Here is a 15,040-nt window from a genome sequence, read left to right on the forward strand (position 1 = left end):
GTGAGTTTTTCAGTGACCACTAAAACCCCACGGCATTTACATCCACGCACGATAACTGTGACGATACATACAGATGACATTTCCTCAGCGATTTTTGAGGATAAACCCCTCGACCACTGACACTTGTGACAGAAAAGCATTAACCATCGTGTCATCCCTACCCATTTCATTTTGATCATGTTCACATTTCAGATACAGGGGGAGGGGGAATGGGGGAGGGGGTCACGGTCGATTCCATAATCCAGCTCTAACAATTTGGATAGCTCCATCTCCACTCCCAATCTAACTCGTCCCACAGCACTCCATCCATGCATCCCCCCACACTACCACCTCAACCAACTACATTCATCCCCCCCCGGCCCCCATGAAATGTCAGGCTGACCTTACAGACGGGGTGGTGGAGGTGGACGCCCAGCCGCTTGTTACAGGAGGCCAGGGAGTGGGTCCTGTAGTAGTCCACCAGCTCGGCCAGCGTGTAGAACAGGCTGCTGGACTGGGCCGGCGACAGGCTGTACCCCTTCTTCTGCCGGTAGATGCGCACACTCCTGTTGCACCCGTCCTTCCTGACACACCCAGCATTAAACACATTGCACCCGTCCTTCCTGACACACCCAGCATTAAACACATTGCACCCGTCCTTCCTGACACACCCAGCATTAAACACGTTGCACCCGTCCTTCCTGACACACCCAGCATTAAACACATTGCACCCGTCCTTCCTGACACACCCAGCATTAAACACATTGCACCCGTCCTTCCTGACACACCCAGCATTAAACATGTTGCACCCGTCCTTCCTGACACACCCAGCATTAAACATGTTGCACACGTCCTTCCTGACACACCCAGCATTAAACACGTTGCACACGTTCTTCCTGACACACCCAGCATTAAACACATTGCACCCGTCCTTCCTGACACACCCAGCATTAAACACATTGCACCCGTCCTTCCTGACACACCCAGCATTAAACATTGCACCCGTCCTTCCTGACACACCCAGCATTAAACATTGCACCCGTCCTTCCTGACACACCCAGCATTAAACACGTTGCACACGTCCTTCCTGACACACCCAGCATTAAACACATTGCACCCGTCCTTCCTGACACACCCAGCATTAAACAAGTTGCACATGTCCTTCCTGACACACCCAGCATTAAACACGTTGCACACGTTCTTCCTGACACACCCAGCATTAAACACATTGCACCCGTCCTTCCTGACACACCCAGCATTAAACATGTTGCACACGTCCTTCCTGACACACCCAGCATTAAACACATTGCACCCGTCCTTCCTGACACACCCAGCATTAAACACGTTGCAACATGTTGCACACGTCCTTCCTGACACACTCAACATTAAACACGTTGCACCCGTCCTTCCTGACACACCCAGCATTAAACACGTTGCACCCGTCCTTCCTGACACACCCAGCATTAAACACGTTGCACACGTCCTTCCTGACACACCCAGCATTAAACATGTTGCACACGTCCTTCCTGACACACCCAGCATTAAACACGTTGCACACGTCCTTCCTGACACACCCAGCATTAAACACATTGCACCCGTCCTTCCTGACACACCCAGCATTAAACACGTTGCACACGTCCTTCCTGACACACCCAGCATTAAACATGTTGCACACGTCCTTCCTGACACACCCAGCATTAAACACGTTGCACCCGTCCTTCCTGACACACTCAACATTAAACACGTTGCACACGTCCTTCCTGACACACCCAGCATTAAACATGTTGCACATGTCCTTCCTGACACACCCAGCATTAAACATTGCACCCGTCCTTCCTGACACACCCAGCATTAAACATGTTGCACACGTCCTTCCTGACACACCCAGCATTAAACACGTTGCACCCGTCCTTCCTGACACACTCAACATTAAACACGTTGCACACGTCCTTCCTGACACACCCAGCATTAAACATGTTGCACACGTCCTTCCTGACACACCCAGGATTAAACACGTTGCAACATGTTGCACACGTCCTTCCTGACACACCCAGCATTAAACACGTTGCAACACGTTGCACCCGTCCTTCCTGACACACCCAGCATTAAACATGTTGCACACGTCCTTCCTGACACACCCAGCATTAAACATGTTGCACACGTCCTTCCTGACACACCCAGCATTAAACATGTTGCACACGTCCTTCCTGACACACCCAGCATTAAACATGTTGCACAAGTCCTCCCTAACACAGGATTAAACAAAGGCTAAAGGTCAGTGATATCATATTCCACTGTGTCTACGGCTTGGCATGGAACGGTAGGCCCTGTCCTCTCCTTCCGTCATTTTAACCTTCCGTAATTGAAGTCAGGTATCCATTCACACCTGGGTGAGAATGAGTTAAATCGGAGTACAGCGCCTTTCCCAAAGACACACCACCACGCTGAAAGGAGGCCTGGAACCCTGATCACTGGTGGATCACAAGTCCAACACCTAACCTATCCTGCCACAGCGCCCCCCCCCCCCCCCCAGTATACTTCATTTTAATCTACCTGTCTGCCAGCCTGTCTGTGCATGTTATAGTTAATCTGACCGCGGAGGCCTTATCCAGTCCCGCTGGGGTGAACGTTACCCTGCGTCCATGGATCCACAAAGAAAAAGCATGTCCCGGGGCTTCGATAGTTTCCGATGACGGACAAACTAATCAAGGGACCGGCAGTCACCGACACTCAGATGCTTGTGATTCTCCTCTCAGCGCCTGTGACGAGGAACACAGGCGTGAGACAGTCAGGCTGACTCTGTTGCCAGGGTCGGTGAGGGCTTTCTGGCACTGACACCAGCCCCCAGCTCGTACTCGAAAAGAAAGTGTCGCAAATAGACGTGACACGTTTTGACGACTGAATCACTGAATGACCTTAACGACTTCGGCCAACAGCCCTATCATAACAGATGCAAACAAAACACATTTCAAGTCATGGCTATCGAGATGGCGAGAACTGGGATGACAGCATGGCACTGTGCGAATAGAGACGCTGAACTGCAGAGAAACATGCTTCTGGAAACCAAAAACAAAACAAATCCAGCGGCTATCACCAAAGAATTATATTTCAAGCACATTGGTCTGCGTGAGCTTATTTGAGCACACAGAGTCAGAGTCAGAGATAGAGAGAGGCAGATAGATTCTGAGTGGTTAAATAGGCCGTAGACCTATGTCATTGTGGGTGGTTACAACTCCATAGTTAAAGCAAAAATATAGATAAAGAACAATTCCATGCAAAAAATACAAGTCATGGTCCCAAAATCTATCACGACGAATAACTAAAAGAAAATGACCGAGGATAGTTTATCAGTTAAGGTACAGACGGCGGATTTAAAAAAATGTCATGGAACTGGGCAAATCGAAAGATCAGTAGTTCACTTTCTTATACTACTAGACATTGTCAGCATACATTCCGTGATGGACAATTAAAGTATTTGATAGCGATATATTGTTTTTCTTAATCTTTGATACCTTGGGTACATAATCAACGGGTTTGAGGGGGGCAGGGAGAGGAAGGGAGGGGTACCTCGGTAGTTACGGGATTACAGCTGTTCTCCAAGCCATTAATTTTGCTGTAAGTCTCACATTCTGACCCGAGGATAAAAAAAGGATAGAGGAAAAACGAAGTGAAGGAAAAGCAACAGGAGAGGAAATCGAAAGGACAAAACAGTGGTAATGAAAGGGAAAGCAAAACGACAACGGAAAGGGCAGACAATGGAAGAAATTCAGGAAACGAGTAAGGAAATAGCACACACACACACACACACACACACACACACACACACACACACAGAGAGAGAGAGAGAGAGAGAGAGAGAGAGAGAGAGAGAGAGAACAGAAACACAGATACTACACAAAGACAGACCCCAGTACCTGACGTAGAGGGTGAAGTCTCCAGGCATGGTGCAGTCCCGAACCAGAAAGGTCCCCTCTGGCTGGCCGGCTAGGATGCGCTCTGCCTCCCCCCTGCACCACACAGCAACACAACGTCACACGTCCTGGCCTTTGATGCACACCACTGTGGCTTCTCCTCTCTTCACGCCTGGCCTTCCTTCAGTCTGGCTGACCTCGTTCCAATGGTTTCAAAACAATTCTTCAAACAGATGCGTGTTCGATCTTCAAGACACGAACAGGCAGATAAGTCAAATGTATGCTAGCGAGCACACACTATTCTGTACACACACACACGTTTAGCTCTCACTCTTTCATTATTTCTCCTTTCCCTTCCTTCTATCCTTTCCTGCCCCTCCCTCATTCCCTGCCTCCGGCCCGCCCTCCCTAGCTCCAGTTTTTTTGTTTTTGTTTTTTAACATCTCATCACCTGAACATTTCAATTAACACTAGGCCTATTTACAGCGGACCCTAATAATTATTGAAAACAATCAACACAAAAAAACGGAGAAATTGCAAACAACTGCAAACAGCCGCACCGCGCACGCACACACACACACACACACACACACACACACACACACACGCAGACAACATAGCTACAAACAATCGCATAATACACGATGAAACTGAAACAACCGCACTGCAACACACACACACACACACACACACACACACACCTGCTGATATGTGGCCAGTACCACGGCTGACTGGGAATGGTCAGGTTTCCATCATCCCCCTCACTCATCAGCCTCCGCATCTGCACCTCCTCCACCCCCTCTTCATTCTCACCCTCATCCGGTTTCTCGGCCATCGCCCGCCGTTTGAATATCCTGAGCAGACAATGAAGTACGTTCAGTTCACCTTTAAGACCAGTTAATGTCTCTGTCAATCATCTTTAACTTCAGTTAATGTCTCAGTCCACCATCTTTCAGTTCAGTTAATATGTCAGTCTATCATCTAGTTCAGTTAATGTCTCAGTGCATTTCGACATGTGGCAATAAAGAATTAGCATGGATTCTTTGTGTTTTGTTGGAAGCGGGTTTTTGTTGTTCAGCTTACTCTGTATTCACACAGCTGGTGATTATTACCTAAATGTTGGGCATTCGTCGTACATATATCAGGTCCGAAAAATCAAAGAAAAACTAACTAAAAGGAAAAACAAAAAACAAGCTAAGAGTGAAAGCGAAAACCGGAAAAGGTAGAAAAACAGGTATGCTTAAATGAACTGCTTTTCTGGCTATGGATTATTTATCAGGCAATGTAATACGACACTAGCCAAACTGAAAAATTGCGTTTTGAACAGTTACGCACGTTTAGGATTCCGAGATTAGCGTCAGCGTTCCGTGGATATAGAGACAGGAACTCAACAGGCACGCACAATGAAAACGAAAACTGCGGGATAAAAACGAACGGACACTTTTGTAAAAACCCACTCTTGGGTAAGACGGAACGTGGGCGGTGCAGTGACGCACGCAGAACTGACAACACTTTTTCAACAACTTCACTGATATCGGCAATGAACGTACGTGTCAATTCGTGTCAGTCATGTTCAGTGTTCATTACTCTTCAGTGAAACGTTTCATTTGCCTATTTGCTCTGTTAATGAACAATACTACTCTATACCCAACAATGCCTGATGTTAGCTTCATTTGTATCAATCATTGTTCCAATCTAACACACCTACATTACTTCATAGTGCGACAAAAACCACGAAAGAACCCAAAACAAAAAAAAGTTCTCTTCCAATAAAGGCAAATGGGTTTTCTGAAAGTTCTGACCACTTGCAGTCCTCGCAGTGCGGTCAGCCCTTTTTCCTTTGCAAAAATTGTTACTCGAGCGAAAAACTGCCTCAGGACTATAACGCGTGCGCGCGTGCAAGTAACACTACATGCATACGTACACCTACTTAAGTTCCACGGCACATGGAAAAGGAGGCGTGGTCGAGAAAAAATTTCGAAAGGAAGTGAATAATAAAGTACTTGATTTTGTTGTAACAAAAACATTCTACAATACTTCGCTCATTTGCGAACGAGTCGCTTGTTTTATGATATGTCGTTTTGCACAGGTGAGGTGTGGCGTCTTTCGGAATTGATGGTTACGGTTTTCACTCCCCTGGATGGCACAGGTTTTCTTTCACGAAACTGAACACCCACAAATACAATTATCAAAACAAGGCTCCAGTCCCCCACTGTTTCTTCACTATCCTGGGGACTCTGCTGTGGTTGAAGAGAGTGATTCCAACAAAGTTGCCGTTGCACATCGAAATGCCGATCACAAACCTCAAGCTATCATCAACTCCACGTGACCCTAGCACACATGCCAGTGTGTGTTACATTACCGTCATACAGAAAGAAAAAGGTACAGAGCAAATATCGAGTTTGTACCAATGATTGTCTTTTTCCAAGTGGTCCTGTTAAGGGGGGTGGGTGGGGCGGGGGGATACATAGCCCACGTGCCTCCGTGAAACTTGGATGACGAACGTCCAAGGACTGAAATTTACTGTCATGTCAAGAAAAAACATTTCTTTCAGCACCCACCAGTTCGAACTGGTCCGGCCTGTGTAATTCAAAAAAAGAGAAGAAAAAAACCGCAAAAAACAAAAAAAATAACCCCCAAAACGAACCAGCCAAGCAGGACCCAGGGTTCTAAATCCCGTGCCACCCATTGTGCAGGTGCGCCCGACTCAGCGCACGTGAACGCCGTGGACTTGGAAAGACGTCAGTGTGCGAGCCTGACGTGAAGGGTGTTGACGGCACGCGTCTGTCAACTGGGAAGTTACAGCCTCTCTCGCTTACCCTCCTCCTCCCCACGCCATCCCTAGTAAGTTTCCGTCCATGATTTCGTCCCAAGGAGTCACAATATTGAATGTTTCTATCAGTACAAAAACAAAGAAAACAAATACCCCCCTGCCCCCTCGCGTCCCCCCCCCTCCGCCTCCCCCCCCCCCCCCCCACACACACACACCACATAACGTCCAATCCTTCAACCCTACTCAACATCCATAGTATGAGTGTGTATTTGTGTGCTGTAGAGAATGCGTCGTGTCCAAATCATTGTGCAGTGAATGCACAGTAAACTACTGAGAAGAAGTGTGATAGTCGCTGTAACACTTGACGACATCGATCGCGATGTGCAATCTTTGACTTTGTGATGGATTTGAGAAACCTTGTCAATGACTGCAAATATGACAAACCTGACGAAATGGTACGTGACAAAATTGTCTCAGGCATTCTCTCTCAAGATATACGAGAAAAACTGGATACAAGGTGACATTCTGACAATGGACACAGCAATAGAAATAGCCACCACACATGAAGTTGCAAAACAAAATACCAAGGTCCTACACTACATTCGGACACCTGATGGCCGGACCTATAGAAGAAATTGACGCATCCTGAGGCTGAACCAGACCCTATCAACCAATGTGACTCACCCCGAACATTCGTGTTATACAACTTATGAACCACTACTTATATACAAGCCAGATCCAGAGCCAGATGAGGATCAAGATGAAAACGAAACTAACTCTTCACTACCAGAAAATACGGCGGCTTCATGCATCAACACCTTCAAAACAAGATGTGACCGACCAGTGAAAAAACCACTCAAATTAGACTTGTAAAAACAATTTATTTTAAAAGAAAGGGAGATGCAACACTTGACGACATCGATCGCGATGTGCAATCTTTGACTACAGTGACTTCCTCGAGTAATTGAGGAACTGGGTACTTCCCCTTGATTTGTTTACCAGCAACGGTTGGGACCAAGTCGCCGGCAACCTGCCGAAGTTATTAGATAATAACGCACACACTAAATAATCACATTAACACATACACATTTTTTGAGACGCGTCGACTATGACCATCAGAACAGCAGAGGATGCGACCACTGTCCCAATTATCTGGGCTAAAATTTGGTTATAGCGGAGAGTGTCTTGCCCAAGTTAATCCCCACTCTCTCAGCCAAAGGGTTTTTAAAACAGTCGGCTTCGAGAAGGTCCCCAAAGGCCAACTAGCCCCCAGCGCTGCAGCATTAAGAGCCAGTGCAATCTTGCCACCTCGTTTGAGGGTAACAATCCTCCAGAAAAGACTAAGCTGTAAATGGCTTCCTATTGCAATGAAGAAAACCACTGATCATACAGCTCTCATTTTGCTGTTGGTCCAGCTGAAAGCTTATGTCAATCTGTGATATCGGCTGAGTGTTGGGAGAAGAGGAATGAGAACATATATGCAAGTGGGTAGATTGTTCATTCACTCGGTCGACTTCCTTATTCAGTACTACACATTGGTGATGGGCGGGGGTTCGAAATGAATAATCTGGATTCAGCATGTGTACGTGTTTTTTTTTTAAAGAGTTTTATTACTGACACATTAATCTAATTTACCAAGCGTATTCAAAGAATGATGATGAAAGACCACAGCAAGAATAGGAAAAAAATAAGAGAGAGGTAGAAAAAAAAATATATATATATATTGAGAGAGAGAGAGAGAGAGAGAGAGAGAGAGAGAGAGAGAGAGAGATTACATAATAGGAAACCCCGGTTTTTGTTTACGGTTTTGGTGTGTGTGTGTGTGTGTGTGTGTGTGTGTGTGTGTGTGTGTTTGTTTTGTGTTTGTCTTTTTTTTTCTTTTCTTTTTTTTTTTTTGGGGGGGGGGGGGGGTAGGTGGAAGTGGAAGAAAATGATATAAAGTGAGGAGCGCATATTCCAGAAATTGTGCATTCGGGGAACTAGATCTACAATCTTGCAGCAACTCCTACCGCAACCTTGTAGGCCTTTTTCATTATTGTGATCATGCTGGTATATATATATATATATATATATATATATATATATATATATATTTATCATGCGTATTGACACTCGTAATGTCTGTCAGTACCGGAAACAAGCGATGGTGAATACTCTGACAGATCATCGATTTTGGTACAATTATTGTACGGAGGAGTTTGTTTAGCCTGCCCCTCCCCCCCCTCCCCCCCCCCCCCCCAAAAAAAAAAAAAGACTGTACAATGATACATCACTTTACATGTGAAACAAAATTGCCCTAAATGCATGAAGCATAAGTGTTATTCGTATAGGATTACTTTCACGTTTTAAGGCGTCCACTTGTTGCGTTATCAGAAAGTTTGGCTTCGATTTCGGGTTTTCAAGTGTTTAGCGGGTCATATGGTTCTAAGCATTATCCAAACAATGACCGAGGAGTCAGAATGAAAATTTACAGGCGGAGTGAAGAGGGATGTGGGTAAGGTAGAGGGGGGAGGGTGCGTGTATGTGTGTGTGGGGAGGGTGCCTGGGGGAGCTGGGGAGGGGGCGGGGTGCAGGCGATAGGAAATTCGTCGTCTTCCTCCGCCCCCGTTCGCGATCCTATTTTCTGACACAACAGAGGATGTACGTGTGTTTTCATTTCCCTCTGCACAGCAATACTTCATTCCTTACAGAGTGAAAACAGGGCTAGGTATTTCCACTGTTTTACGTCAAGAAACGCGCATTCTTCCAACGCCTCCCTTCTACCACGCACGCAACGAGTAATTGTACGCTGTCAGATGTCAAATCATCATTAAAGAATGGTCGGTTGTTCGTACTGTTCAGGTAGTCTCTTCCTTGTTAGGAAAAACAAAACAAAATAAAACAGAACAAAACCAAAACAACAAGAATAACAGTTTCAGTTTCAGTAGCTCAAGGAGGCGTCACTGCGTTCGGACAAATCCATATACGCTACACCACATCTGCCAAGCAGATGCCTGACCAGCAGCGTAACCCAACGCGCTTAGTCAGGCCTTGAGAAAAAAAAAGGTGAATAAATAATAGATAAGCTTACACAAATAAATAAATAAATAATAACTATAATGTAAAAAGATAAATAAATAAATAAATAAGATAACAATGATGATAAATAAGCAAATAGATGTAAAACATGAAGACACACATTCACATATACACCCACAAGAATAACCACCACCACCAAAAGAAAAAAACACACACGAAACCACCAACAGAAACAAAGTTGGCTTTGCATTCGTCATCTTCAACTTAAAGTGACACTGAACTGGGGATGAAAGGGGGCGGTAAAAGGGCGAAGAAGGACGGATGTGAGGAAAAGAGTCCACGAAATCTTATCCTATCATTTTCAACAACTGGAAGAGGAGCCCCCCAGGAAAGGTTTCCCTATGATCCACGTCAGTTGGCAACAGCCAAGAAGTGGTAGGCTCAACGTTAATCATTGCTGCATTCAGAGTTCAGCCACAAACACTGCACTACACAACACACTACAGAGAGAGAGAGAGAGAGAGAGAGAGAGAGAGAGAATTAGGCCTCTTATCTGGCCAGTTGTTTATAACAAACCTCAGCAAATCATTCAGTACAATCTTTTCGCCTATCTTTTGGACCCTGTCACTTCTCACCTTTTGGTCGATTGATTTTCCATGCATATAGATATAGATGGAGATATATAGATACACTTTTTAACCCGCAAATTACATTTTAGTTATGTCACCCATCCGTGTGAAAAACTATAGATAACAACAGCAACAGTAGCACACACACACACACACACACACACACACACTATCTCTCTCTCTCTCACACACACACACACACACACACACACACACACACACAACACTCTCACCTCTTTCTTCTCGCTTTGTTATTCCATCACCGAGCAGAAACAGTTCGGTCTCTCACAAGCTGTCGTCAAAATCAATCAGCCAGTCCCCTCCTTTTCGTCGTCTTCCCCAGCGAACGGAACATAAATCAGTCAAAAAAACATCATCTTCACTGTTTTGAGTCCTCGGCCAACGCGAGTTCCCACACGTAACCCCAGCGTCCGTGACCACTGTTGCAACAAACCACTCACGTTGTTCAGCCAGAACTTCACGAGTCGCACGCTCTTCACCTGTGTCTTCTTCAACCCAGCACCATGACCGGCCACCAGTCCCTTCATTCATTGTTCACGTTGTCCGTCCTCCGACATGTGGCGTTTCAGTTCTTCCGTTCTGTGTTGCACGGAGGAAAAAAACGATTCGCGGGAACGGAGAGGTGGATTAGTGGTTGAGCACTCCGCCCGCTGTACCCCAACCCCCACCCCCCACCCCCACCTCCCAAAAAAACAACCAATTACAACAACAAAAAACTGAGGGTATCAAACCTCAAGTAGGAAAAAGCCTCACTCCCAGCAGTTCCTACAAGCAAACCTTCCCGCCTCCTCTATGTCATCGGCTAGTCTGTGGTCTGTGTGCTAGTCTTTCCGTCGAGAAGATGAAACTTACATGAGCCTAAAATCTGTGTCCCTAAAATCCAGTGAATACAATCGCAAACTTGATGACAGCAACGATCACACTACTTTGATGAAAACACCAACAAATCATCATCATCATGATCCACAGCAGCAGCAGCATGTTCTTCTATCATCTAACTTTATAATCAACATCATTCTCCCTCCCGAACTCCCTTTATTTCTTTCTGCAATCAACTACCATCTACCTGAAGATCTAGTCATCAGCCCCATCCATATGTAATATGCAGCTTCTGTTCAGACATGTGTGTGTGTGTGTGTGTGTGTGCGTGCGTGCGTGCGTGCGTGTGTGTGTGCAGTGTGTGCATGTGTGAGTATGCACACGTTTTTATATTGATATGCACTTGTATGTATCCTAATTTCTACTGTATCTGTGTATGATTTTCGATTTATGTTCGTATCTTATGTGCTATCCCCCCACACCCCCACACCTCAATAATCCGTGTGACCCCGATACACTTGGTAATAAAGATATATTCTATTCTATTCTATTCTATTCTACTGTATCTGTGTTTGTGTTTGACTTTAGATTTATGTTCGTATCTCGTCATGTACCCGTTCCCTCCCCCCTTATATTCCTTGTGACCCAGGTACACTTGGTAATAAAGACATTCTATTCTATTCTATTCCATTCTATTCTGTTGCGAATTGGAAGACATGAGACCATACCCTTGGGCGTGTGTTACGATTTTTTCCCAACGTACACCAGAGTGCATAAATTTTGTTCTTCTCAAGCTTTCTGGCCTGTCTTTTCCAATCAAACGATGCCCCGTTATTCATATCAATGTTCCATCATTCAGTTAGTTTTGCTCCAAAGTGTGCTGTCAATGCGGTATTTTTTGTTTGTTTGTTTGCTTGTTTTTTTGTTGTTTCTTGTTGTTTTGTTGTTGTTGTTTTTTACTAGGAAGATATCTGTCACATTATATATATATGTACATACATAATCACATTAAGTCTGAACTTTATGTAATTTCTTTTTTTTTCTTTCGAAATAGAAAGAGAAACAATGAAAACCTTGTTCCCGTCACACGGAAAATTCTAAGTTATGAATGTGTGTGTGTGTGTGTGTGTGTGTGTGTGTGTGTGTGTGTGGGTGTGTGTGTGTGAAAGCATGCGTTCGTGCTGTGTGTGTGTGTGTGTGTGTGTTTGTGTGTGTGAAAGCATGCGTTCGTGCTTGTGTGTGTGTGTGTGTGTGCGTGTGTGTGTGTGTGTGTGAATGTGTGTGCGTGCGTGCGTGATTGTGTGTGCGCGCGCAAACGCACTGCCAGAAAGTCGAATTGATCATGAGGATAATTGGTAACAGCAGTTCGCTGACACCCCTCATTAATTATTACCCGTATTTATTGTCATGAATCTCGCACATAAGCGAGCTTGCCAGCACAAATACAGATGAGGGAGATAGGTGGTATACACACACACACACACTCACACACACACATTATATATATATATATATATATATATATGTGTGTGTGTGTGTGTGTGTGTGTGTGTGTGTGTGTGTGTGTGTGTGTGTGTGTGTGTCGCGCCCCGACCCTCTTGGGACGGGACCCACCTTCTCGCACAGAAGGAATCAGGAACTTGAAAAGTGAAATAAAGTTTTATTCCTAACAAACAATTGCCAATACAAGAAAATGACAAAGAAAACCGCCAAACAAAAATTTATTGTTACAAAGTAGGGCATACAACACTCATGCAATCAAAGCACACACATGCACGCGCGCACACACGCACACACACACATGATCACACACACAAACTTGGATCCCGAGTGATGACTAATGATGAAAGACAATAGATGTCCTTTCTGCCCTCACTCGGAAGAACATGAGGGAAAGAAGGGGTGGGGGGACAAACACAAATCTTGACCTCTCCCACCTTCCCCTGACCGCAGACGGTGAGCGGCACTGTCGAAGGGGTTTGGTGGACGAGCTGGATGGATGAAGTTCCACATTTGAAGTTTAACAATGACTGCAATGAAGGACGATTTGAAGATGGGAGAAAGGGCGTTGTTTGGGGAGGGTCAAAAGGGTGTGGTTGGACCGAGAAACGGGGAAACAACTTGGTGGGGCGGTAGGGAGTAAATGGGCTGTAGTGTCCGCGTTCAACTCAGGACGCAGTCTGGCGAAGGGACGCTGCCGGCCAGTTTGCCGTCCCAGCGGACTCAGGCGGAAAAGAAAAATACCAAGAATAGGAACAGACCTAAAAGGCCAACGTTACTATGACAGTAATATAACGAACTAGTATAAACATTTGAAAAACTATTTTAAGACGAATTCATTATGTTATCTGCGTTAATCACTGCACTTGGCAAAATGGCTCAGTTCCGATGAGTGGTTTACATAAACCCCAACCAAATGCAAAACAACAACAACTACAACTACTACTACCACTACTGCCACCACCACCACCATTACTTGGGAAATGAACTTTCCGGGACCTATTAATATACGGAAAAATTACAACAGTGAATTTTACTCAAAATCCACCCAAAATACTAGGAAGCTTTTTACCTAGGAATAGTAATGATTTAATAAAGTGCAACAAGAAAATCAATTAACCACGTATAACATCAAACGAGCTAGCCAACTACTTTTACACTTTACAGAATCATTTCGAAAGAGACCCCTTCCTTTTCATCAAATGTAGCATTCACACAAAAAAACAAGATCAACATTTAAACGTTTAACTAAGCATAATATGTACTAGCTACTCACATGGAACAACTTGTTCCCCTGGTGGACTTACTCAGGAAACCCGACTTCAACACACACAGGTGTCATACAGAACTGGGCAAGACATATTGCCACACAGAGAACATCCACTTGGATGAAACTTTTGAGAGCTCTACCGCGCGTCTGCTTTCCAAAAACCAGTTCTAAAATCTCAGCTGCTGCTGCCCTGAGTACAGCTTCATAAAAAAAAATAATAATAAAAAAAACTCAGCACGTGAAAACCCAAGAAATGACAATATGCAACTCAAGCACAAAAACACAACACGCATTCGAAGTTTGTACAGTGTACAAATCCATTCACACACAGGCACACGAAACAGGAAAAAAATCAAAAGGTGAAAAATGTAGTCCATCTCGCGACAGAGAGAATGAATGAAAGGTTTGCAGCTGTTAAGATATTAGCAAGCTGGCTGACAATTAGCGCATTGGCTGACTTACATGATACACACAAGCAAACATTTTCACGTACCTATATACTCAATACATGTATTCGAATAACGCAGAGTAAAACTGAAGGAAGCAACATCGCTGATACGTTCACACAACGAGTAACACACAAGAAAATCGACATACACACACACTTAACATGAACGCTATACGTGGATAATTCGAGTGAAATAGTTGCATAAACAAAAAACAAATAAAATGTATGAATAAAACGAAAATGATAATGTTTTAAAGGATAATAAGTTAGGTGGCTGCTTGATTGGCTGGATGGTTGACCAGTTGGTAGAATAGTTGCCTGGTAGAAGTTTTAAACTCTTGCAGCACTGGTTCACAGGTATTATTATTATCGTATTATTGCTATATATCATTATTATATGATATTATTTACACGGGCAGAAATACTCAGCTATAAACAAACACACACAACCTGATATGTTAAAAACGCCAACGAACAAAAGCACGTCAAAACCATGAAATCTAACTTCCTCAAGCACGTTTCTGATAACACACAAAACGCCAAACTTTCCGTCACTTGCTCTTCTCCCGAGACAACAGTTTATGGCCCAGATAAGCGCACTCGCCAAACGCTTTGGTGTATTTTGTTCGGGAACAAGACACTCACATGACTGCACACTCTCATGAACTTTTT

At 44.5% G+C, this 15,040-nt stretch overlaps 1 protein-coding gene across 4 annotated transcripts in view; it reads right to left on the reverse strand.

The window, feature by feature from the left end:
* The window catches only part of LOC143280481 (phosphatidylinositol 3-kinase regulatory subunit gamma-like), a 30,855-nt gene that overhangs the window by 12,771 nt on the left and 3,044 nt on the right, over positions 1 to 15,040 (reverse strand). For 2 of the 4 annotated variants that reach the window (XM_076585137.1, XM_076585140.1), the window contains exons 1-4: positions 10,544 to 10,873; positions 4,592 to 4,744; positions 3,894 to 3,986; positions 383 to 563 (exon numbers count right to left, since the gene is read on the reverse strand). In XM_076585137.1, the coding sequence (XP_076441252.1) occupies positions 383 to 563; positions 3,894 to 3,986; positions 4,592 to 4,725 (408 nt within the window). In that variant the 5' untranslated portion in view covers positions 4,726 to 4,744; positions 10,544 to 10,873. Of the gene's footprint in view, positions 1 to 382; positions 564 to 3,893; positions 4,083 to 4,591; positions 4,745 to 10,543; positions 10,874 to 15,040 lie in introns of those variants that run through there. The other 2 variants (XM_076585138.1, XM_076585139.1) reach the window with 2 other exon arrangements.

This window comes from Babylonia areolata, chromosome 3 (genome assembly GCF_041734735.1).
Source record: "Babylonia areolata isolate BAREFJ2019XMU chromosome 3, ASM4173473v1, whole genome shotgun sequence".
NCBI lineage: Eukaryota > Metazoa > Mollusca > Gastropoda > Neogastropoda > Buccinidae > Babylonia > Babylonia areolata.